General features: G+C 39.4%; 1 protein-coding gene across 1 annotated transcript; it reads left to right on the top strand.

Annotated features, from left to right (window-relative positions):
* The first annotated feature begins 10,745 nt into the window (after positions 1–10,745).
* LOC103464941 (keratin, type II cytoskeletal 8-like) lies at positions 10,746–14,837 on the top strand. The gene is made up of 9 exons (XM_008409359.2): positions 10,746–11,223; positions 12,418–12,626; positions 12,731–12,791; positions 12,889–12,984; positions 13,072–13,236; positions 13,348–13,473; positions 13,565–13,785; positions 13,877–13,935; positions 14,032–14,837. The coding sequence occupies exons 1-9, from the start codon at positions 10,846–10,848 to the stop codon at positions 14,139–14,141; spliced, it is 1,425 nt and encodes a 474-aa protein (XP_008407581.1). The 5' UTR covers positions 10,746–10,845; the 3' UTR covers positions 14,142–14,837.
* The last annotated feature ends 8,111 nt before the right edge of the window (positions 14,838–22,948 follow it).

The raw sequence follows: 22,948 nt of genomic DNA, 5'->3' as shown, positions 1-22,948 counted from the left end.
CAGTTTTTGCTTGGCCAAAGTCTCACTATGTATTAGCTTGACAACTAATCTGTGTTTCATCAAAGTGAAGATAGTGAAAGACTTACCTAGAGAGTAAGTTACCTTCACAGAAAAACATAGCATCTCAATAACTGCTAACACAATCACACTTCTTCTGTCTGTCCTGCCCTTTTAGCAACAGAAACTGTAAACCTACATCAGAACTTACTCTGTTGTTGAAATTTTGCAACTTTTGCAAAAGATTTAAATCGTCTTAGCTTAAATGCCCAGAGAAGTGTTCCCTGTCTGAGTTGTGAGACATTAGGGAGAGAGGTTTGCTTTTAGCAAAATGGCAAAATGACTGCAGATAAGCAGCAAACCTCTAGCATCCTGTTTGGCAAACTGAAGAGTAGGAGGTAAGGTTAATAATTTCCTACTATCAAAGCTGGCATCCTGGACATGTGAGGCTTAGAGTGGTGGTGTGGCTCAATGACACATTCTGACTTTCCTTCTACCTGTTCAAACAAGCAAGGCTTTTCACTTGATGAAGGATAAATCTTAAACCCTTCTTTTCACATGTTTTCGAAACCCACATAGACATCTATCTCTATTTAACAAGTTGACAAAATGCTCTCCAATTTCCACAATCAAATGATTATCTTTTACTCTTACTCAAACCTAAACATATGCAACTTAAGTCAAACATTTACAGGTTCCACAATTTGGCTGCAACTATAAAAGGAAGTGCCCCAATAAGTTAGTGTCCACTCTTGTTGTAGCAACCCATGCACAAAAGCACACATTCACACACACACACAAACCCACCATAAACCACAATAAAGGAATTACGGAGATTATGACTACGCAGACTTGCTGGTGGTTGCTAGGCATTGCAACAACACCAACAAATGTGTAAAAGGGATGTTCCCTGTGTCAGTGTGAGCTATTCTGTAGCAACATTACACAGTCAGGTGTTATTTACTTTATGACTTCAGAATGTGGGTAGAGTTTTAAATGAGACAGCTGAATGCCTACAAGTAAGTTTCACTCAGATTATGTGATAAATAGTGAGTACGGATGTTTTTGAGACCTTAGGGGGAAAAAAAAAGCTCGGTTTCAACATCAGACGGGATTCACTACTCGCAAGAAACCTATAATCAGCCACTGTGTTGACTAACCAGATACTACATAACCGCACCCTGTGAGACTTTTCCATTTGTTTGACATTGTCTGTTGCAGTCAATGTAAAGTAGAGTAGTAGTAGTAGTAGTAAAGTTTGTGAACCTCTCTGGGATGGAGCTATTATCTAAGTCTTGTCAGCAGTTTAATCAAATTTTGTATAACTAAGCATGTTATTTTTTTCAAAATTATCACCAAAAACTAAAAATACTGCATTGGTTGTCAAATTTGGACTCAGCTAATTATTGCGAATTCTGTGAATAATTGACTAGATTTATGTAGCGTTCTTCTAACTTTCGCCCAGAATCTGTTTTCAGGAGAAATCACAAGTGAATCTAACTTTCAATTTGCCCACTAAGCATTTGCTAAATGCTGCTTAATATCTCTATGCTCCCCATCACACTTGTGTGTAGCTTTCTTTTATTTCAGTACCATAGGAATGCATGATGCCAAAAGAAAAATGTGAATTTTGGCTTCATCCAACCTTGCATTTGACATATTGCATACACATTTTAATCAATTGATAAGCCAGAAAATGTGCCATGTCTTCCACACATATGGTGCTGCTATATGGATGCAACTCAGACTCCAATTCCAGCAACAACACAAAGATAACATCACTTAATATTATGCCACACTACGCTGTCAGCACTGATGAAGATCCATTTACCTTGATAGGGCTGATGCTTGAAACTTAAAACCAATGGCTTGACCTACTTTCCGAGTGATCCGACTGGTATTTATCTGGCAACTTGGCGACACTCACTGAACATTGAAATTTTATTCCTAGATGGCCAGCTTATTGTTAAAAACAAAGAAACTACCATCCCCCCAAAACAAGATGGCATCATTTCAGCAAAAACAGAAACACTGCTCTGATGCAGCAGAGCACAATGAATACCACAACTTTGATTCCAATACATATTCACTATAAAGGCCATACAAGTACTTCAAAAATTCAACAAGACTTCATGTTCCACTGCATCTTCTTCAGTTCCTCATGATTAGACCTGTGAAACATGTTTTCAATATATAAGACAACACAGGAGACAGTGTGACAGCAGCAGTTTTACTGGTTACAGCTGACCTTTGTTTCCTGAACTTTCCTTTAACTCAGTACTTCTCAAATAGTGGGGGGGCGCGAGAAGCAGGATTTTATATTGTTTTTATTCATGCTTAACTGATAAACAAGCCTCCGGCCACTAGTTGGCAGCAGTGTTCAAACTAATCAACATGCTGCCTGTTAAAGCCAGTAGAAGTAGCTACACAGCACTGTTGTAAACGGAGCAGAAGAAACAAACGGAGCGAAGGATTTGAAATATAGCTACAGTCATAAAGGAGAGATGGAGAAGTTTGACAGTGAAAAGAAAAACGACAGCAGAGGTCAGTAAAGCAAGTATGACGGGGTTTTATGGCCAGGCTAAGAAATTTTCATTTTCAAATACAAATACAATCATACTACTAGAACCCAGTCGTATCAGCAGAGTAATTTAAATATTGGCAGAGTAAAGACGCAATATTGCCGGAAGAAAGTCGTTAAATTGAAAACGTGACCCGCTCATCAAGTCTGGTTCTTTCTGTTAAATAAAAAGTTGTGTAAGCATCGTTTCAAAGTCCTGGGGCTGAAAATTTGCTTCTGATGTGCTAAAACATTTAGTACTTAGTCATTTGTTAAACCAGTACCAACTATAACCTTACAAGACCCCCAGTATTCCGCAATTTAGTGCACTATGGTGAAAAGTTATACAATTACGACTTTATTCTCGTCGAACTTTACTCGTATTTAAAACACAAATCAAAAACTCAGAGCCCGGCACTTATACTCCATTATAAGCAAATAACTGTAGCTCGCAGAAAAAGGCCAGGAAATGGACAACACCTATCTTTTTTTATGGTAATGCAAAATGTTATGCATTTTTCATCTCTTCTCATCTGACAAGCTGAAATATAAGCAATATTCCTGCAAAATTTTCCACAATAAATATTAAGAACTATATGTCTTGTGAAAAACTAAACTGAAGAAGCTGACAAGTAACCAATGCTTATAGATGTAAAAAGTTTTACTATATGAAGTCTAAAAATCTAAATCCCAGTGAATCATTTGCACTTTTTTTTTCAAACTGAGTAGTCTTGATTAAATGTTAGTGATTCACTCAATAAACTGATTTTGGAAATTGTTTTGAGGCTCACAATAATAAAACAGTGGTTTTGATAATAAGGTCATACAATGCTAGAGCCAGTACGATAAATTATTAAATATGAACAGATCCGCAATAGTATTTAAATTCTGGGGAGAGAAGGGCACTGAGCCGGGGGGAGAAAAAATTATGATCCCCAGGGGGGGTATGACAGAAAATAATTGAGAAACACTGCTTTAACTTCACAAAGCCCACTTACTTGTCTTATTTTCTCTGTGTAAGACATTGTTAAATGATATAATGCTTCCAAAAGCTTCATTTTTTACAGCTTGGTTTTCTTTTTGCTGCTTTTCACCAACGTACTAATCAACCTATAAGTTATATATCCATTGGGTTTGTTGCAAATGGCAAACAGTGATGATAAACTGAACAGAGTCGCTTTCCAGGTGATCCATTTAAGCACACTAACATTTTTTTTAATATTGTGTACTGATTTAATGTAGATATACTACCTTGCAGCAGTTACAAAACATAAGATTAGAGGTATTATGTCACAAGATTAACTTTCAAGCATGCTAGCCCTAACATAGCATTGCCAGAGGTGTTGTATGAAATGCAAAATCAGGTTGCTTTATGGCTTACACACCTGTGAGACACAGACAATTTCCAAAGCTATTCTTCTCAGTTTAGAGTGAAGCTTTTCTCAGATTTGCTGTTAGACTATTAGATATTTATTAATTCTTAGTCACTTACTGTAGACAGAGTTGATGAGCATTGTAGCATAACTGTTAAAACAGAACCAAAAACAGAAAAACAATGTGTGAGACAGGCAAGGTATGTGACATCATACAAAAGCAAATACTGTAAAGCATCACACACACGCACGCACGCACACACACACACACACACACACACACACAAATGGGTTGGTTGCTAGGTTTTTATTTGGCCAGACAACTTTCCTGATCTTGCTTGTCTGACAAAGAGTGAGTCATCATGTCAGATTGCAGCATTGCCAAGGTTCCCATGCTAGACAGTAACTGTGCTGAGGTGTGAGGAGAATTTTGATGTTATCTGTTTGTTGTTTTTCAGTATATGAACTAAAGTCAGCCTAAAAATAAACTTAGATCATCCATATTCAAAGGAAGCCAATGAAAGGCCCAAATTGGGAAGAATAGCTCTACGAGTGTGTATGCGTTAGTGCTTGGACGATAAACAAGATGTTAAAGTCCATTATTGCATCATAATGATGGTTTATCAATAAATGCGTAGTCATTTTAGAAGTTTCTAACCTGCCAACAGTCTGCATGCAAATAGTGCTGCTACCGTGTGAAATTAGCTTGCGACGTTGACTCTGTAATGCAGCTAAACGTGTTAGTCACTGGGAGGGTTTCGTCAGATAGGGAGTTCATTGTTCAGCCAACTAACTTTTACATATTCGCCACTGCAGATTAACTGCATTCTGTTGTGCTGGCCTTCACCAGACATTTCTGTGCTTGGGCTGTGCTCACTGTGTTGTAAGGGCGTGTTCCTTTTTGCAGGTGATGAAATTGGGAGGTCCACGTTGGTGTGCTCACCACTCCATCATGGTGAACACACCCAAATCTTTGAAGAATGGCGAGGGAAGTACGTGTGTTCACACGTTCACAAGTCCAAGATTGTGTGGGTTATTTGTAATTCCTTTTATCATTAGTTAACAGCTTGGTTATCCTCTTACCAATGTAAGAAACGTTGTTAAACATTTACCGTTGCTATTTAAGCAAAGCAGATTTGCATAAAATAAAGAACAGTGTCTTTACCTAGTTTAGTTAACCTCTAATCCTTCAGAGCATCAATAAGTCCTGTATTGTCTGCATTGTTGCCTTGTTTTTAATGTAAATCGTAGGGAATCTTCTTGTCGATTGCTCTTGTTTCTGCATTCACTGGTTTTTCAGTTTGATGCCCACTCTGCCGAGGTTCAATAATGATTCAGTGTTGTTAGCATGACTAATTAGTGCACAACTCAAGTGTATTTGGGTCACACAGCAGGACAATTATCAAAATCATCAAGGCACCTCTGAAAAAGATAATGAGTACCTAGGTTTATTAACCACACTGGTCATACTTGAAACCACCTTCTTAATACTTAAAATACCTAAATACATTTGACTGTCTTTGGTTTTGTTCTTTTCTTTGATAGAAAATTCCCATGGATGCTTAAAAAGCAGACATCTCTAACCACACTGCAATTTACAAATCAGGAAATAAACTAATCTAATAATCTTTTACCTTGCTGAGTTATGGTTAAGGTGTGGTTGTAAAAATATTTGATTTACGGGTGCATTAAATCTTTTGGCGTCATAAGCCTTCACCATGCATCAATTAATTGCAACAAAATCCTTCAACGCCAGTAGATCTGGATGGGGAATCAGCAGGAGAACTATATTTTATTTGCTATGTGGAGCCGTCACGCTATTGCCGTCTTTAACTATATGGTTTCCTTCTTTTTCTCTAGTTTTCATCTTGGTCAGTGATATGCACTGCTTTGCAAATATATTCATTGCTTCTCCAGATTTCTTATGTTACAGCAACATTCAGATTCTACATATTTTATTGGAATTGTGTGTGATGGACCAATACAGACTAGTGAATAACTGTGAAAAGAAAAGGAGATTGGTTTTCAGAACTTTTTGCAAACTAAAAATCTGAAATGTAGACGGTGCTACTGTAACCCTAAATAAAATTCTGGAAAACCAATTTGCCTTCCTGACCTTATTACTAAATAACTTCTACTCAGCTTCATTATAAACCCTACAATAATTGACCTACTATGAGTTCTGCCAGCACCATTACCTTGTAGCCAAGGTTCATTTAGGTCTTTATGTGGCCCCACTGCCTCAGAGGCTTTGGTTGTCAGCGAGAAAGACAATCACAGCAACAAAACCGTCTGACTCAAAATGTTTGCAGCTTCCTGAAATAACAGATCTGCATAGATTCTTTGCTTTGTCTACAACGTGCTACACCCAAAAATCATTTACATCAGATATAAGCCTCAGGGATCCGAGATTAGCAAAATCTTTTTTTCTCTAGAAACTTGCATTTGCAAAAGTGTCATATTGAGCAGCGCAACATATGACAAACTGTGACCCATCTCGCCTGATTTGGGTCATTCCACGCCTTACAAAATAAAGCACTGACTTTGCCATTTCAATCAAAGACCAACATTAGGAATTATTTATTTTTGCCTAAACATGTTTCCCCTGCACACATATTTAAGACTAATGAGGCCAACGATTACAAACTAACAATATTCAAATGAATGTTTCCCATTAATTTGGTTAATTGTTGCTGTTTCATTGGCATGTGTGATTACGTGTATTGTCCTACGTACATTTTGCACCTAAGTGACGCTTCACTGAACAGAAAAAGAGAAGTATTTGTTGGTGAGGACAAGTGGGCTATCATCACTGGCCAATCTCGTTTAGCCAGACAGCTGCATTTTATAACATTAACAATTTAATCTGAGATCCTGTGACCTGAGCAGGATAACCGTGTTCAGTACATAAGAAATAAGTTGCGTTTAGAAACATCAGAAACGAAGCCCATCGCCAACAACATTTGGAGGCAGAAGCTGTCTAACAGGTTTCTGCTACCAAGGCAAAGATTTAAAAAAGGAATGAGAGCCAGAGAAACAAACAGACTAAGGAATTTAGTAGTTGACAGGTTTAGTCCTCCAGTTGCCTCGGGCTGTGAAGACGCTGCCAGCTTTGAAGCAGAAAACTTCCTTTCCCCACTTTTACTGCCAGGTTTGCTTCGAATCGCCGGGGCGGAGGTGGAGCGCATGTCAAACATAATTGCAGTTTTGTCATTTCTGTTGTGTTCTTTAATTTGGGTTTTAAAAAGAAAGATTGTGATTGTTTCATTGTGAAAGCTTGTTTCTATGGCAAAGAACCAGAATAATTGCCAGTTTTACTTCTCTGATTGCAGCATTAGTAAAACCCTAGTTCCTGGCCAGATTTCAGATTTGAAAGGGTAAACGGTGAAACTGTGACACATTTGCAGCTAGTTTTGTTTTAATAAACGCTCCATTCACTTCAACTGAAATAACAACATAAAAAAAGGTTTAACTAAATAAATCTGCTTTTCATGAAATCACAGTGCCTCGGTGTCAATTCAGCTATTTTGTAAATTATTCTGAGATTTGTTGAACATCAATGAACAAGCATCACACAGTACATTTTCCAAAAACGTAAAGTGTATCGCCCATCTTCAAACACAGCAGTTCATCTAAACTGACAGCAAGAATACAATTAATCATGAAAATAGACAAGAACCCTTCAGCAACCCTGTGAAAACACAAAACTAAACATTTTGTGAGACACTATACATCACTCCAAACACACCCATGATGAAACACAGTGCTGGTAGCATCATGCTGTGGGAATGCTTTTACTTAAGCAGTGAGGTTCCCCTTCCTGCGGGGCATCGACTGTAGACAAACATACACGATTGAAGCAGGTAGAGAGATTTTCCACAGGATTTGCAGATGTAATTGGAGTGGAAGTTATTTCTCCAAAGCATCGACTCGGATGCCTTGCAAACATACGGCTCAGGTTTCTATTTGTAAAAATAAAAAAAGAAATGAAAGTATTCTTCCTTTTTATAATTCCAATCTAGTTTGTCTTGGTAAATTCTAAGAAATAATGAAAATATTTGTTAAAGTTCTAAGTTTTAATGTGGGGGAAATTCGAAAAGCCTTGCGGTGAATGAATTCCTTTTTCAATGCACTGCACTCAACCTGCAGCAAGATTAAACCAAAAATGCAGCCGTTTATTTCACAGAAATGGATATTGGAGTAACTGCCACACCTCCATGATCTGACCCGACTTTCTACATTAAACCTTGCAAAGCTGAATGAAACTTTGGTTTCTACGCTGTAACTGACAAAGGAATACCACCAGTGTGATCTTTACCATCACAGATTACCTAACGTGTGAGGCCCTGCTCTGCCTGTATTCAACACCTCACGTGGATTTTACGCCTCAGATTGATTCATTATTGCAAACGTTGTGAATGGATTAAACGGTCCAGTTTTGAACATGTCCACTCATTAAAGTGTGTGGTGTAAAGGAGGACAGCCCATCAAACCACACCTCAGACATTGTTAGGCGTCCACACCCAGTTTACACATACTACGGTACAAAGCAAATTCTATAAAGTTTCATTATGTGTCTCAGTTTAAGTTGATCTACAAGGCAAGTATAGTCATGAATCAAAAATCAAAATGTTTTAAGATTTGATTTTTTATTTAAATATACATGTAAGACAGCAATGAGGAAGTTAGAGTGGAGAGGCCTTGTGACATCAAAAACTATAAAATCTCTTGGGTGCAAACGGAGAGCTAACTCCTCCCAACTCCCTTACTATGAGCCGAGATGAAAGAAATGACATTATGTGGAACCTAAGCTATGTACGCATTGACTCTTTGCTTTCGTTTATTCACAATGGAATTACAAAAAGAGAGACCGTAACATGAAAGCTACATGGATAGATTTGTATCACTTTGCCTCAACAGTTTCACTTTCCTATAATTTCACTGATTTATTTTCTACTTGCTCTTCCTTTTCTTTAAGCGCAGGAACATACACAACAACCTATTGCAAGCAGCTCTGCGTGACACAAGGTGCATTCTCTGCAAGATTATAAGCTGTGCCATCTCAGACATCTTTAGCAAATTTCTTTCAGGTCGAACATGCATGAGTGCTCCATGTTACCCTGACTTGACCAGGGTTGGACTCCTTAATAACTACAGTCATGACCAGTGATGGCAATTCTAGCAAGAACAGAAAAGGCTCTGCTGATTATTATTATTATTATTATTATTATTATTATTATTATGCTTTGCTTAAATCTGTAACCAGACTTGGTCAAGAGCTCTGCCAAGTTGACTTAGCCAACTTGGACTTGGCTAAGATGGCTAAGTGCTGTTGCTTCACCTAGCTTCAATCGCTGCTCTGATTTATTGGCAGCTGCCGAGGACAAGAATGTACTCTGACTAATGCTGTCAAAATGTATGGCACAGCTTAAAAAACACAAAGGACAAATGCAAATATTTGCAGGATTTTTATGGTTGTTGATAGTCAAAATGTCATGAAAAAAAAAGGTTTTCTCACAAGAGAGAGTGCAGAGCAAGAATTTATTTGAGCTTTAGCTTAAAATTTGACACGTTTGTTAGAAGCTAAAGGCATGTGCATGTGAAAAGATGGAGAAGGATGAAAAGAAATGCAGGCCTCTATTCCAAAAAGAAAAAAGTTGCAGCGAGAGAAAACGCAATGAATGTGTTTGAGAATGCAGGGAATGGGTTTAGCGAACTGCATCAGGTAGAAAAACAACTTCAAAGTGTTCAATGCGCATCGCTGATCAACCTCGGGATAATAAAAAAAAAAGCACGTCAAGACGGAAAGGCCCTAAAGGACAAGCGTCAAACTCCAGTCCTGGAGGGCCACTGTCCTGCATCTTTTAGATGTGCCTCTACTGCATCACACCTGAATAGAATAATTAGGTCATTAGCAAAGCGCTGGAGAACTTATCTACATAAGAAGGAGCTAATTCAGCCATTTCATTCCAGTGCTTTGTAGCTGTGGCACATCTAAAAAGTACAGCAGAGTGGCCCTTGAGGACTGGAGTTTGACACCCCTGCCCTAAGGGGTCTTTTTCTTTTTACAGTCTTTTCTTCCAGAAGCATCTTGTATTGTTGCAAAAAATTTCATTAGATAACTCAGGCAGAAAGATAAACTGTAATAAAGTTTTATATTTGGAGTTGAGTTCCCATGTTTGTTCTATTATTTGCTTTTAGGCAAGAGGTTCAGCAGAAAGAAAATCTTACCTTTTGACATAGATTTCCTTTTAAAGGATCAATTTTGACATCTGAGGTTGGAAAAGGAGCAAGCCCGTCATAGACTACATCACTTTGCAAAACTACCTAACGCATATAATTAGAATTTAATGTTCTGCTATAAAGCTGTCTGTCTTGCTCAGAAATCTATTTGTGCATCCTCAGCCCACTATGTCTTAGCTGAAATGTGTACTTGGTCATACATGATCTTTTAGTTGATCAATGTATTTCATTCAATTGTTTATTTTCACTAATATTTTGCCCGTAGCTCATGTAAATGCACAAAACATAGTAAAACTGATCCAAGATAAACTGAGTAACACCACAAAAAGGAGGTTCCCTGTATCCTCTACCCTCGTCTCCTTTTTTTCTCGCCGGAGTCTATCCCATGACAGGGTGTGTCACAGCTTATCTCCTGGCGATCCCTTCCTACCTGTTCAACAGGATTGGCCACTCCTGTTATTCAGCATAGGTGTGGAGAGTGGAGGCTTTACAGCAAAAAGTGAGAGAACAGGTTGAGGTGGCTGAAGAAGAGCCTCCCCGCCCCCTGCTCGGTGCATAAAAGGAGACAGTATCAGCATTTGGACACTCAGAGGGACTTGGCTCTCCTTTTGAAGCTTTCACATCTCCAGCTTTCCTTTGCTCAGCCAGCGGACAACCTTTAACTCTGCTAAAATGAGGAGGGCACTGTCAACCACAAGCACCACCAGCGTCCGAAGATCCTACGCTACACCAGTCAGCAGTGGCTCCAAGACCAGCTACGGTTCCAGTTATGCCACTGCACCCAGCTACTCTGGTGGTTTCAGCAGCATGTCTTTGACGAAGTCAGGAGGCTATGGTGGCTTTGGCCAGCAGAGTTTTGGCCAGCAGGGTTTTGGCCAGCAGGGTTTTGGCCAGCAGGGTTTCGTGCCACAAATCACAGCTGTCCAGGTCAACGAGAGTCTGCTGGCACCAATTCCTAACACCTTCGACAAATCCGTCGAGGTTATCCGCACCCAGGAGAAGGAGCAGATCAAGACCCTCAACAACCGCTTCGCCTCCTTCATCGACAAGGTTGGTGTCTACCTCTCCGCCTCAGTTCATTTACCGTAAGCTTGATTTGCCTTAGATAACTGCAGCTAATTCTACCATCTTTAACCGGTATGTGAAAGTAAATGAGGAGAAAGTTGAACGCAAATGCAGTGTTTAGGATTTTTGTAGGCTGAGAGATGGAGAGACTGCAGAGCAGGGAAGCTGTGGATTGTATCCTTGTAGCACAGTCAGCTCTGACCTGTGGTGTCTAGAACCAGAGCAGCTCATAAAAATATTAAGTCAGACTGTCATGTGACAGTTTGCCTCTTCATCCTTTAATTCAGCAAAAAAATTAATCTACTGCGTTTGCCTGAATGTCCTGTCTGAGTCCATGGCAGCTAACTCTGCCCACAAAGTAAACATAGCATCAGTCATATCGATGCTCACTTCTCAGCTGGTCAACCGGAATAAAGAACGGGGACATATCTGCACTGCCTCCATGGAGTCCAAAGTCTATCATTTGCACATTGCACACCTATCACCTGGTTGTTAGGGGCAACATGAATGTTAACTACATGGCTGTAAATCCACTTTCACCTGATTCTATCTTAAAACCACAAATGTCACTTTGAAGTTAGATATGTCTTTTTCGTGCTCTGCAGTTTCCTGCAGACACTTCAGAAAATAAGCAGTAGCGTGTCTTATCATGAGACACTACTGCTTTGTCTTTTATGCCTAAAGTGCCACACCTATTTATTTTTTTATGGCTAGAGAAACATTGTAGTTATGATAACTCAATAGAGGCTGGAGGTTGAGTCATAGCCCAACAATAGAACCATTTTCTCAAACACTCCTGGTTTTATATGAACGTTTTGGTGTCATTGGCATCATGTTGTACCAAAATAAAGCTTTTATACCAACAAAACAAATTATTAAAGAGTATGCACTCAAACTGAGGCAGCTGTGAGTTACAACTGTTTCAGCAAAGGTGTGGCAGTTTAGATAGGTATGCATGTAATCAGTCACACAGTTAAAGGTAGACATTCTCAAGCATTATCCCTGAAGTGACACACCCTTTAAATCTTTGTTTTGCACAACTCCTCCCAGTTTTTTTTTTTTTTTTTTACTTTTGCTTTTATCTTTCAGCTTAAAATATTTTGTACTATCAAACATCATTCTGAAAAAAAAAAAAAGACATAATGGAGTTTCTTTTTCCTCTTCTTTTTTTCCCCATAGGTCCGCTTCCTGGAACAGCAGAACAAGATGCTGGAAACCAAATGGAGCCTCCTGCAGGAACAAACCACAACCCGCTCCAACATTGACGGCATGTTTGAGACCTACATTGCCAACATGCGCAGACAGCTTGATGGGCTTGGCAACGAGAAGATTAAGCTGGAGGGAGAGCTGAAGAACATGCAAAACCTTGTTGAGGACTTCAAGCATAAGTTAGTATTTAGGAAAAAAAAACTGCATATATGCCCAGAGTTTCTTTCACTTTGCAGATGTCGAAAGCGTGGTATGCTCATGATTTTGCTTCGTGTTTCACCAGGTACGAGGATGAAATCAACAAGCGTGCAGCTGCTGAGAATGAGTTTGTGCTCTTGAAGAAGGTGAGATAACATGAAAATGGCTCTTTTAATTGTTTCAGCTGTTTCTATGGATTAGTGTGGAAAAAGTCTCACGGATGCTTGCTTCTTGTACTTCCAGGATGTCGATGCTGCCTACATGAACAAGGTGGAGCTGGAGGCTAAAGTTGATGCTCTTCAGGATGAGATCAACTTCCTCAGGGCCGTGTACGAAGCTGTACGTATGACTTTTACGGTTGAAATCTACTAGTGTAGTCACAATTTTCCTGCACAAATGAACTAATTTGGCAACTCCGTTGTGTAGGAGCTTCGTGAGCTGCAGGGACAGATTAAGGACACCTCCGTCATTGTGGAGATGGACAACAGCCGTAACCTCGACATGGATGCCATTGTGGCTGAAGTCCGTGCTCAGTATGAGGAGATTGCAAACCGCAGCAAGGCTGAAGCAGAGATGTGGTACAAGCAGAAGGTAAGCAACGTTAAAGTCGATGTTCTTCCCCTTATTCTGCTGCAAAGTGTGAGCCTTTTACCTTCCTTCTTGTTGATATTTGATGTTCTGTTTTTATTTTTTGACTGACAGTACGACGAGATGCAGTCCTCTGCAGGACAGTGTGACACAGACCTGCGCTCAACAAAGGCTGACATCGCTGAGCTGAAGCGCATGATCGCACGTCTTCAGAACGAGATCGAGGCCGTCAAAGCACAGGTACACTTCAGCGACCTCTCGTCTGTCGAGCGTTGTTATTGTTTAGAGTCTCGTTTAGACGTTCAGACGATTGTGACATCATTTCCCACAGAAATCCAACCTTGAGAGTCAGATCAGCGAGGCCGAGGAACGTGGCGAGCTGGCAGTAAAGGACGCCAGGGCTCGCATCAAGGATCTGGAGGAGGCTCTGACAAAGGCCAAGGCTGAGATGGCCAAGCAGGTGCGCGAATACAGTGACCTGTTGAACATCAAGCTCGCCTTGGACATTGAGATTGCCACCTACAGGAAGCTCCTGGAAGGAGAAGAGAGCAGGTGGGGAGAAAATTAAATGTTTATGTTTCAAGGCTGAATTGTAAGCTCAGCCACCACTTTAAGCACTAACATGCCGTCGTTTCTCTCAAAGACTGACCAGCGGAGGATCCAGCGCCACCATCCACGTGCAGCAGACCTCCTCAAGCGGTGGTAGGTGTCCAGCGTGATTTATCATCATCACAAGTAAACCAGTGTAATAACTAAGAAAAAGAAATGTTAACCTTCCCGTTTTGTTTTCTACCACAGGACAGTCCAGTGGCAGCTCCGGATTTGGCTATGGTGGCATGTCTGGTGGTTATGGTGGCACCATCACCAAGTCTGTCACACAGCAAAGCAGTTCCAAAAGATACTATTGAAGTCTTTTAAAAGGAGAGCCATCCCCTTTGCACCCTTCAGAAACTTTTTTTTTTTCAATCTGTGCTAAATCTCTACCCTTTCATGGTGCTAAGCAATGCTGTCACATGTGTTCAAGAAACTAGCTGAGCATCCCCACAATAATCAGCAGCTCTTAAAACTGTTAACATTTGTCTGTCCTGTTCAACAACATATAACAGAAGTTTCTGAAGGCTCAGGTCAGCTAACATGGCAATGTTTTCTTTTTCTTTCTGCACTGACATCTTATGAAAAATGGAAAAAGAGAAACAAAGGCTAATGTGGAGGAGTAAAACGGAGATGGTTTGAACAGCTGTGCTATGATGCTTTTGCAATCTGTGTTGCAAACAATCTCGCTTTTCGGTTGCCTGATCTGCTTGATGCTTAACTGGAGCAAGTCACCGACCGAACCTAAAACACTTGAAAAATATGAAATTTGAAATGTTTAGTGAATGAACATGTTTACATTTGAACCCTGTGAGCTGATTGGTTATTGACTTGCTCCTTTTTGTCTTGTTCAAACTCTCATTCAGTTTTTTTTCCTCCAGTTGCCTTTGACCTCAAATGATGTTGAAACCAGGTTTACTTTATGGAAGCATTCCGAGTGGCTTGAAACTTGAATGTTATTGAGCTCTGTTTGAACATCCCATTAAAGTAAATCTGAGGAAAAACAAAAAAAAGTCTCACTCTTTATTATTGTTTTGATTACTGGAAAGAAAAGTAAACATGATTTATAAGTTTTGGGGTTTTTTTTAGCGATGAAGCCTTCGCATAGGGTAAAAATGTCCCACAACTGCAGTTTCTAGTCATGTTCTAAAATGACTACACATCAGCACACAAAGCAAAGTCCACAAAGAGCATGGTGAGGAAAAATCTGCAAAGTCCTCCTCAACCCAACAGAGCAACTTTGGGATGAAACAGAACCAGAAACTGCAAGCCAAACCTTCTAATACCACATCTTACCTCACAAATTTCAGGTAGAATGAGCCAATATTTAAGAATAATACCACTCCTAAACTTTCCAAGGAGTTTACAGGCTGGACCAAAATTGTATTTAATCCTTTGACTTAAGAAAATGATGTCACATGTAAGTGTGAAGGTAGAAGAGCAAATAATTTTGACAATAGAGTCACAAGAAGGAAACCTGTGGTTGTATTCGTAAGCGTTCATATTGATGTAATTATGTGCGGATATCCGACTGGTTAACCGTTTATGATCAGAGCATGTCAAAGGCGAGAAAGTCAGACATCGTTACGGTACAAACATTTATAGTAGTCATCAGCCACCCAGGGAATATTTTTTTCTGCGTCAACATGCTTCAAACTAGTCAATCATTATTTGAGCTTCTACAGGGGAGCCTAGTGTTTGTTCAGCTAGATGGGCCATTTAGGGACCACCCACAAACTGTTATCAAACTGTTATCGGCTGACTTTATTGTAGTTGTGTGAAACAGATTACATTTTTTAAAAAGCACAGAAGGATGCATCTTTAAATACCACCTAGTAGATAGAATAAGCCATAATAATGATGCCAGGACATGTCAAAAAGTTTTACGTAGCTAATAATAAAAATAATAATAAACATTTAGAGGAGAATTTTCCCCACCTCGAGGTAGATAAAAGGAAATCGCTCACATTGCCGTGAGCTATTTCATTTGCTGTTATGAGTATTTTCAGTGTTTCCTGAAGACAAATACTCCAACCACCCAGGTCTCATAGTGTTTATGGCCTTGCTACTTTGTAAATCCTCACTAGTTTTCCCCATAGTATAAAATGTACAAACAGAAGCAGAAGCTGACAGGTACCTATCAGCTTGCTCAGCTTTCTGAAGAGGCGGCGGACGTTACGATTAGCAGCAAAGACAAACAGTAAAGGCGCACCATGGATTTATGAGGGTTTTTTCCCTCCATACTAACAGCGAACAACTAATACCCACTGTTACTTTCTGGTATAACAAAAAACCCACCAAAGCTTATATGACGTATAAAATTCCAAAGGTATGCCTTTAGCAATGTGCGGTCTTCTGCTGGCCATAGCGCAGACAGAGTACAGACAGTGATGCTGCTGACACCGAGCACACACCGACCATGAAAACATGAATGAATTAAAGCAACACTCCATGTGTGCTAATAGCATTATAACATATAAAGCTCAAAAATGTCAATTTTACACAATACTCCCCCTTTTAAAGTCATACTATTTCTTTTTTTATTTCATTTACACCTGTTGTTGCTCAGGTGTTTGGTTCTGTTGCCTCTTTGTACAACATAAATGGATTTCATCTGAGTAATGTCAATGAAGATAACCCACATGGGCCTGAGCAGCTGCAGAAGTAGCAGCTTTGTTTCAGCTCTGCCTCTCTCTGCCCTCCAGCTGATGCATTGTGTCTCCTGACCGGTGTTCAGATGCTCCAGCTCTTAAATTGGGATAGATTTATAGAGCTGTCAGTTATGTTCTTGCAACTTTGGCCTTAGTAAAAAGAAGAGCAAGAGTTTTTTTTGTCTTGTTTAGGGTGTTGAATTATTTGGGGGATTCTAAACGATTGCATATATAAGAGGAGTTGTTGTTACAGACAAGTCCTCAGCATCTTTTGACTGACTTAATGCATGCAGAATGCTGCTTCATCTTCTGTTATTGATGCTCACCACTGAGGAACTGCTGAATGGTTCTTTATGTGTCCAGCAGCAGCATTTCTTCCAGCCTTACTCTTGAATCAAGGATAGGACAGGAGTAGTGGAGACAGACTGTCTTTGCCGGGTCAGCTGAGGAAATGATTAATGGTTGCACTAATTTTAAACAATGTGAACTAAATTTCTGGTTCCAGAACCAGCACTGGGTAAAATGGAGCACTGCCCGACGGTCCAGGTAAGACCTGCAGTCTTCCTCATGTCACACACCTGCTGAAAATTGTTGAGCAATACTGGTAAAATATCAATAGAAGGTGATTGAGATGTTTTACCAGGATGGCGGTACTTGTTTAACTCATGTCATCTGGAACAGCTTTTCAAAACAAACATGGTACATGTCACTCATTTCACGTTTACTTGATTTGATTGTTTGCTAAACCAAAATACAATAGATTAGATCTTTGCAGTCCCAGTATGGAAATCATGCCTCCATTCCCCCGTACAGAGGCTTGTTGTTTTTACTTTTCTTGATTTTAAGCTAAAATATATTTAATGCTTCGTTAAAAATAATTAAATTAAAAGTTTAATTACTTTTATAATTAGAAGTAATTATAAAAGTAATTAAACTTTTATAATTAAAAAAGTTTAATTATATACTTTTTTAAAAGTTTATAATGTATAGACCCAATGTCTACATTGGTTATAGACCCAATGTATAGACATGGGTCTATACATTGAGACCCATGTATGCATGGGTCTCAATGTATACAGAGATTTTAAGAAGTTATTGTTTTAAAACTCAATTTTCTATTGTGCCATTCTTAATTTCTAAGGTTATTTGTAGAAATGCCAGAGGACTTTTTATCCGGCTGACTGAAAAAAGGGTTGGATCTCTTTTGCCAGGTTTAGGACAAAGATCAAATTGGGCTGTTTGCAAATATCATGAAAAAAAATTATGCAAATTAAAAGAGCTCCATCTAATTCTACAGTTGGTTCGCTGTGAGCGGTCTGCCTTGTAGTTGAGTTCAAACTGAACCCAAATCACAACTTCAATGTTTTTGGGTTTTAGTTTAAGTTTCTATTCATTCTTGGGTTTTGGTATTCTTGGTGTTTGTTGCACGGCCTGGTATTGGTTCTTCTGAGTTTGGTGTTTAGTCCTTTTATTAGCTTTACAAATTGTGTTCTGCATAGTTGCTTTTCCTGTTCCCTGTATATTTATTTAGTGTCCCTTCCTGCACTTCTCTTTTACAGTATACTCTGTTTAGTTTAGCTTTTTCTTTCTTTTTTTTGACAGATTAACCTGTTATTCTGCCTGTCATGCCCCAAGACCAGCCTCTGATTCCGTTGTTTACCTCCAAATCTGTAAGCTAAATAAACTTCTCTTCCACATAACAAACACAGATTATGTATAGAAGAAACACCGAAGAGTAGAAATAAATATGTTCTGCTGTAAAAGTATTTGATGCAATGTATTACGTGTATTGCTTTAAAAACACTTATAGCACATTGAAAACAGAGTTCTATGTTTAGGAAGTATCAAAAGGGTGATGTTAAACACCAGATACAATGCACAGAGATGACCGATCCAATGGGCTTGTTTAGAGCTTTTCCACTGAGCTTAGCTTTAGCCGTAGCAAACAAATGAATGGGTTAAGCTACATGGAATAACTGCAACAAACTAGGTCCAAGTGATTTGTTTTGCAAATTCTCTCTCTCTCTCTCTCTCTCTCTCTATGGTCCCGGTGGCACAAAAAATAACCCTGAAGGTTGCACTGGCTTATACCCCAAACCAGTATATTTACCTATCACTGATGTTGCTGGAGCGCAGCTGTAGTCCCAGTCAGTAAATAAGTCATTATTAGAGTGAAGACTGAAATATAAGTGAATACCGTTTGGTATGAAAACAACCATTTTACGAATGCTGAAACATAGATCTACAAAACAACTGTAAGCTAACATAAAAACAGCTTCATACAGCTGAAGAAAGAGGAAGATTTTCAAGGTCTTTGGCAGCTCAAGACAGCACTGAAGTCTGGATGTTTTTTCCAGGCAGCTTTCAACGCCCTCATCCCAATATAGCCTCTGACTTGTGACTCTTTTTTATTTTTTTCTTCAAGGAAGCATAAAAACTTTCATCCTTTGAAATCAAACTTTTGCTGTGTCCTCTTAAGAAATCTTTCTGAGGACATATAAAGAGGGAGCCGTATCAGAACGTGTCATTTTAGAGCGCTTATGCAAGCCTAATGGGTTGTCAGCTTCTATCAGAACAGCCTGACTCTTGACACTGGATCTACCAGAAAAGCTTCACAGACAAAACTGTCACTGTGCTTTCAGAGCAGCTTCTAAGATTTACTTCTCCGCTGTCTGTAAAGAACAAGCTAATTCTCGCAATCTAAATTGAAAACTGCTGGAGGGTAAAATCACAGTGTGTCAAACACAAGTGAGTGCCAAGACCAGAGAGAACCATCAAGAGGCTGATGCGTTGGCACCCATCGGGGGAGGAGAGGATGTTATGACCTTGAACCTGGAGGAAAAAAATAGTCGAACAGAGAAATGCACACTACCTACTATCTGTGTGTTCTCTACTTTTCATAAACTTACAGTTACGCTCAAAATTATTCATACCGCAGACGGATTTAGATTTCAAATTATTTTCATTCAACTAAGAAGTGTGTTTTTGAAAAGAAATGAGATAAGCATATTGGTTAAATAAAATTGTTTTATGCACATTTCTGGATATGTACCTGTCAAAGAAACCATGCTTGCTTTTGCCATCAGACTGTCTCGATTTGTTTAATACATGGTTTCTGCACGGCTCTATAGCAGGTTAGACCCTTCATTTGTGCAGAACTCAACCTTAGCAATTTTGATCCATTTTCCATGTGATGGTGAAACATTTTTCTTCATTCCCATAAATGTGTTTATTGTAGCCTTGAATAAGGATTTATACCACCTAGAAAGTGAGAAATTAGCGTAAGAAGCTTTATCTGTTAAAAGAAAGAAAAGATCCTGCTATCATTTCTCACTTTGATCTTTTATGGATGCCAAGTTTGTTTTATGTCACTGAGCTCACCATTCAGGATTTTTCCTCCTTGTGCTGGTGTGTGTGGCTTTTGCTTCTCTGCAGGGGGAATCGTCCAGCGCTGGTTCAGAGAGGCAGGTTGATTAAACTCAGCTCTGGTACTGGGCTAATCGTCCTCTCCTTTTTCACTGAGTAGCCCGGTGGGAAGGCTGCCTGCAGCTTCTGACGCTTGTGTGACTGAAGTTGTTGCAGTTCTGAAACCCGTCCAATGTGTTGCTGAAACCCAGGAATTTAAAGTAAGCCATAGCTGTCAATTGATTATGCTTCTGTGTGTAGCTAAATAACTACACACATATTTCTCAGGCTTAGTTATCTCAAGCATTTATGGTGAAAAGGTCACATTTCAACACGTACACACAGCTAAATGCCTCGCCACGTATTTCTCATACTAAAAAGTAATGGATATGACGTGTTTAATTATGTATAATTGATAAACAAAGTGTAATAGTACCCTATTACATTACATTAATGTTATCGCCATTTACCTGGTAATCTGAAACAACAAATACCCCTGGTTATGCCTGGATAAATTCCAAAATAAGTCCATTGTGATCCTTTAGTCAGTAAATTATTTCATTAATGTGCTACTGCATACTGCAAAAAGGGAAGGGCCCAAAATGAAAAACCCTGATACAATAACTCCACTCGGATACTTCCATTCTGCAACCTTGCCAACATTTTTGCTTTTAAAACCTGCAGGATCTGTAAGCAATAAACTGAATTTTCTTTCAAATCTGAACCTTTTAGTGTCATCCACAGTGGCGTCTATTTTTAGTTTACTGTGGATATACATGCTTATTGCTGTGCCACGTTTGGTAAAAATGCACTCAGACGTACAGGCCATGTCCGAAGCTTGTATAAGAAAACATACATATTCCAGAAGGATTATGTGCAAGAAGATTCCTGCACTGAAAGCGTCAATGTGCAAAATCAAATCTGACTAACCAAAAATCAATCCAGCACAGCACTTTGTTCACATCCTCTATTCTATTTAATCATTCTCCCAACAAAGCTGATGTGTGTGGTAAGTTTCCAAATGCATGAAAGACCAGCGTTCTGCAATATTTCTCTGCCTTCTCTGTCTTTGCATATCTGATTGCGACGTTCTTTTTAAGAAAGAAGAGAAGCAAACTAGAATTTTCATATTGTTGCATGATGGACAACTACCAGATTGTTTTTAATGTATTTATTTTACAATGCATACTTGAATCAGAAAGCTGATCCTGTATTCAGCAAAATGCGAGTGTTTCATCTCTCAGGCATATAGCCGGGATAATTATTATTGTCTGCTGTTTTCCACAGGTAAACAGAAAACATTGTCAGTGTTCAACTGTGGAAAACTGGTTGATTGTCCTTGCAGAAAGCTGTGTCCTTTAACAGAAATATGGTGCTAATACTTGTTCTGCAGTAGTTTCATTATTGATTATTGACCAACAATGATCAATTACCGCTGTCATTGTGTGCTGCAACCTTTTGAGATTTGCTCCTCCTGCAAAAGATGCTCTGTGCCATTTTCTTCCACTTTTCCTTCAACCATGAAGGACATATGATTTGAATTCCTCCTGGCCTGTGCAATCTTGCGTCCGATGATTTCCACTTGTTACGGTCATGTTTCCTGGCTGCTCAGCATCCATTAGTGACACTGATTAACCCCGCGGTGTGTGACTGTTTGCCACTTGATGGGGCCAGACAGCCAAAGGATCTGAGAACAGGCCAAGCCAGAGGAGGCTTGTTAAAATGTATGAGTTTCATCACATCTTATTGGGGCTTTTTCATGTGCTGGTTAAAAACCGAGACGTGCCGGGCTGCTGCTGAATGAGACCGTCAATTGCATTTTCAATGAGGCTGCCTCTTGAAGAGCGATGTGTATGGCTAGCCTGTAATCTGCTCCCTCTTCAGTTGAAAGCACGTCGCTGGCACAAGCTCTTTGAAAATAAGCAACAGCAAATGAGTCATTTTTTTCCCCTCCTTTTTGTAAAACGATGAATCCGTCACGCTGTTGCTGAAACATTTTTTTTCAGAGGAAGAAACATTGAAACAACCGTGAGACAGAGGCATTTCCTCCTAGGTTTGGTCACCGTGTAAAAATGCAAGCACAAAATTACCAGAAAATTACACTTGAAAGTATAACACCTCATGTAAATTGTGTTTTAATGTTTATAGCCAAGATGTTGATGTAAAGTTTTGGCATTTGTGTGAACAGTGGGGTCACTTAACATTCGGTCTCTGCGGATCGTGTGCAGATTTGAAAATGTTCCTCCTTTGAAATTACACCTGTATTTTTACCACATTTTCTAGAGCGCAACCTACAGGAATGACATGCCTGAGAGGTGAGAGGTGATTGCGCTCTTTGTGCCCCAGGGAGCTAGTCCGACTACTTTTATCTCAAATGAGCGGACTGCTGACAGTGAGAGAAATTATTTTTAGCTCTGCTTGTCCAGAGCTGTCTTACTGTATGCTGCTGAACAACTTTGATATCATGTCTGCCTTTCAAGAGTAGCGTAAGAACTTTTTTTTTTTTTTTTTAAAGCTAAATCTTAGACATACAGAAACCTCCATATTTATTTGGACCTCTGGTGCAGATGTGTAAACCATTTTAAAATATATTCTGAAAGGCAAAATACGTCAAACACATTCATTAAATGTACTAGACTGAGGAAAGTCCGCATGTGTAGTAACAAGCATTGGCGATATAAAGACAGACAGCAGTGGACATGCACCAACTGCCTCCCTCTGTCAGTGAACGCAACACAGCATCATCAGAGGTGAGCCACAGCTCATCACTACCTCACCCCTCTTAAATTCAGAATTTATTTTTTTGATCATGCAGAAAACCAATTTATTGTTATCAAGTGGACAAATTGATTTTCTCTCACCATGGTTCGTGTTATCTTTATTTATCACGATTTCACTTCTTTTCCTGACTGCACGTCACTGATCCAAGTGAAGCAGACGCTGGTTTATCTTTATCAGTCTGGAAATGGAGTGACTCACCTGAACGTGTCCATATCCACACAGCCACAATCATTAGAAAAGTTTGAGATCTTACAAATCTGTAACTAATGTGATGAAGAATGGGGGAC

The sequence above is a fragment of the Poecilia reticulata genome, linkage group LG5 (genome assembly GCF_000633615.1).
Source record: "Poecilia reticulata strain Guanapo linkage group LG5, Guppy_female_1.0+MT, whole genome shotgun sequence".
NCBI lineage: Eukaryota > Metazoa > Chordata > Actinopteri > Cyprinodontiformes > Poeciliidae > Poecilia > Poecilia reticulata.
This window is presented reverse-complemented; position numbering and strand designations above follow the sequence as displayed.

What these genes read in the sequence shown, in the direction of transcription:
- LOC103464941 (XM_008409359.2), top strand. Translation starts at nt 10,846, where the DNA reads ATGAGGAGGGCACTGTCAACCACAAGCACCACCAGCGTCCGAAGATCC. An exon ending in TCGCCTCCTTCATCGACAAG is followed by an intron (nt 11,224 to 12,417) that starts GTTGGTGTCTAC and finishes TTTTCCCCATAG; the next exon opens with GTCCGCTTCCTGGAACAGCA. An exon ending in AGATGTGGTACAAGCAGAAG is followed by an intron (nt 13,237 to 13,347) that starts GTAAGCAACGTT and finishes TTTGACTGACAG; the next exon opens with TACGACGAGATGCAGTCCTC.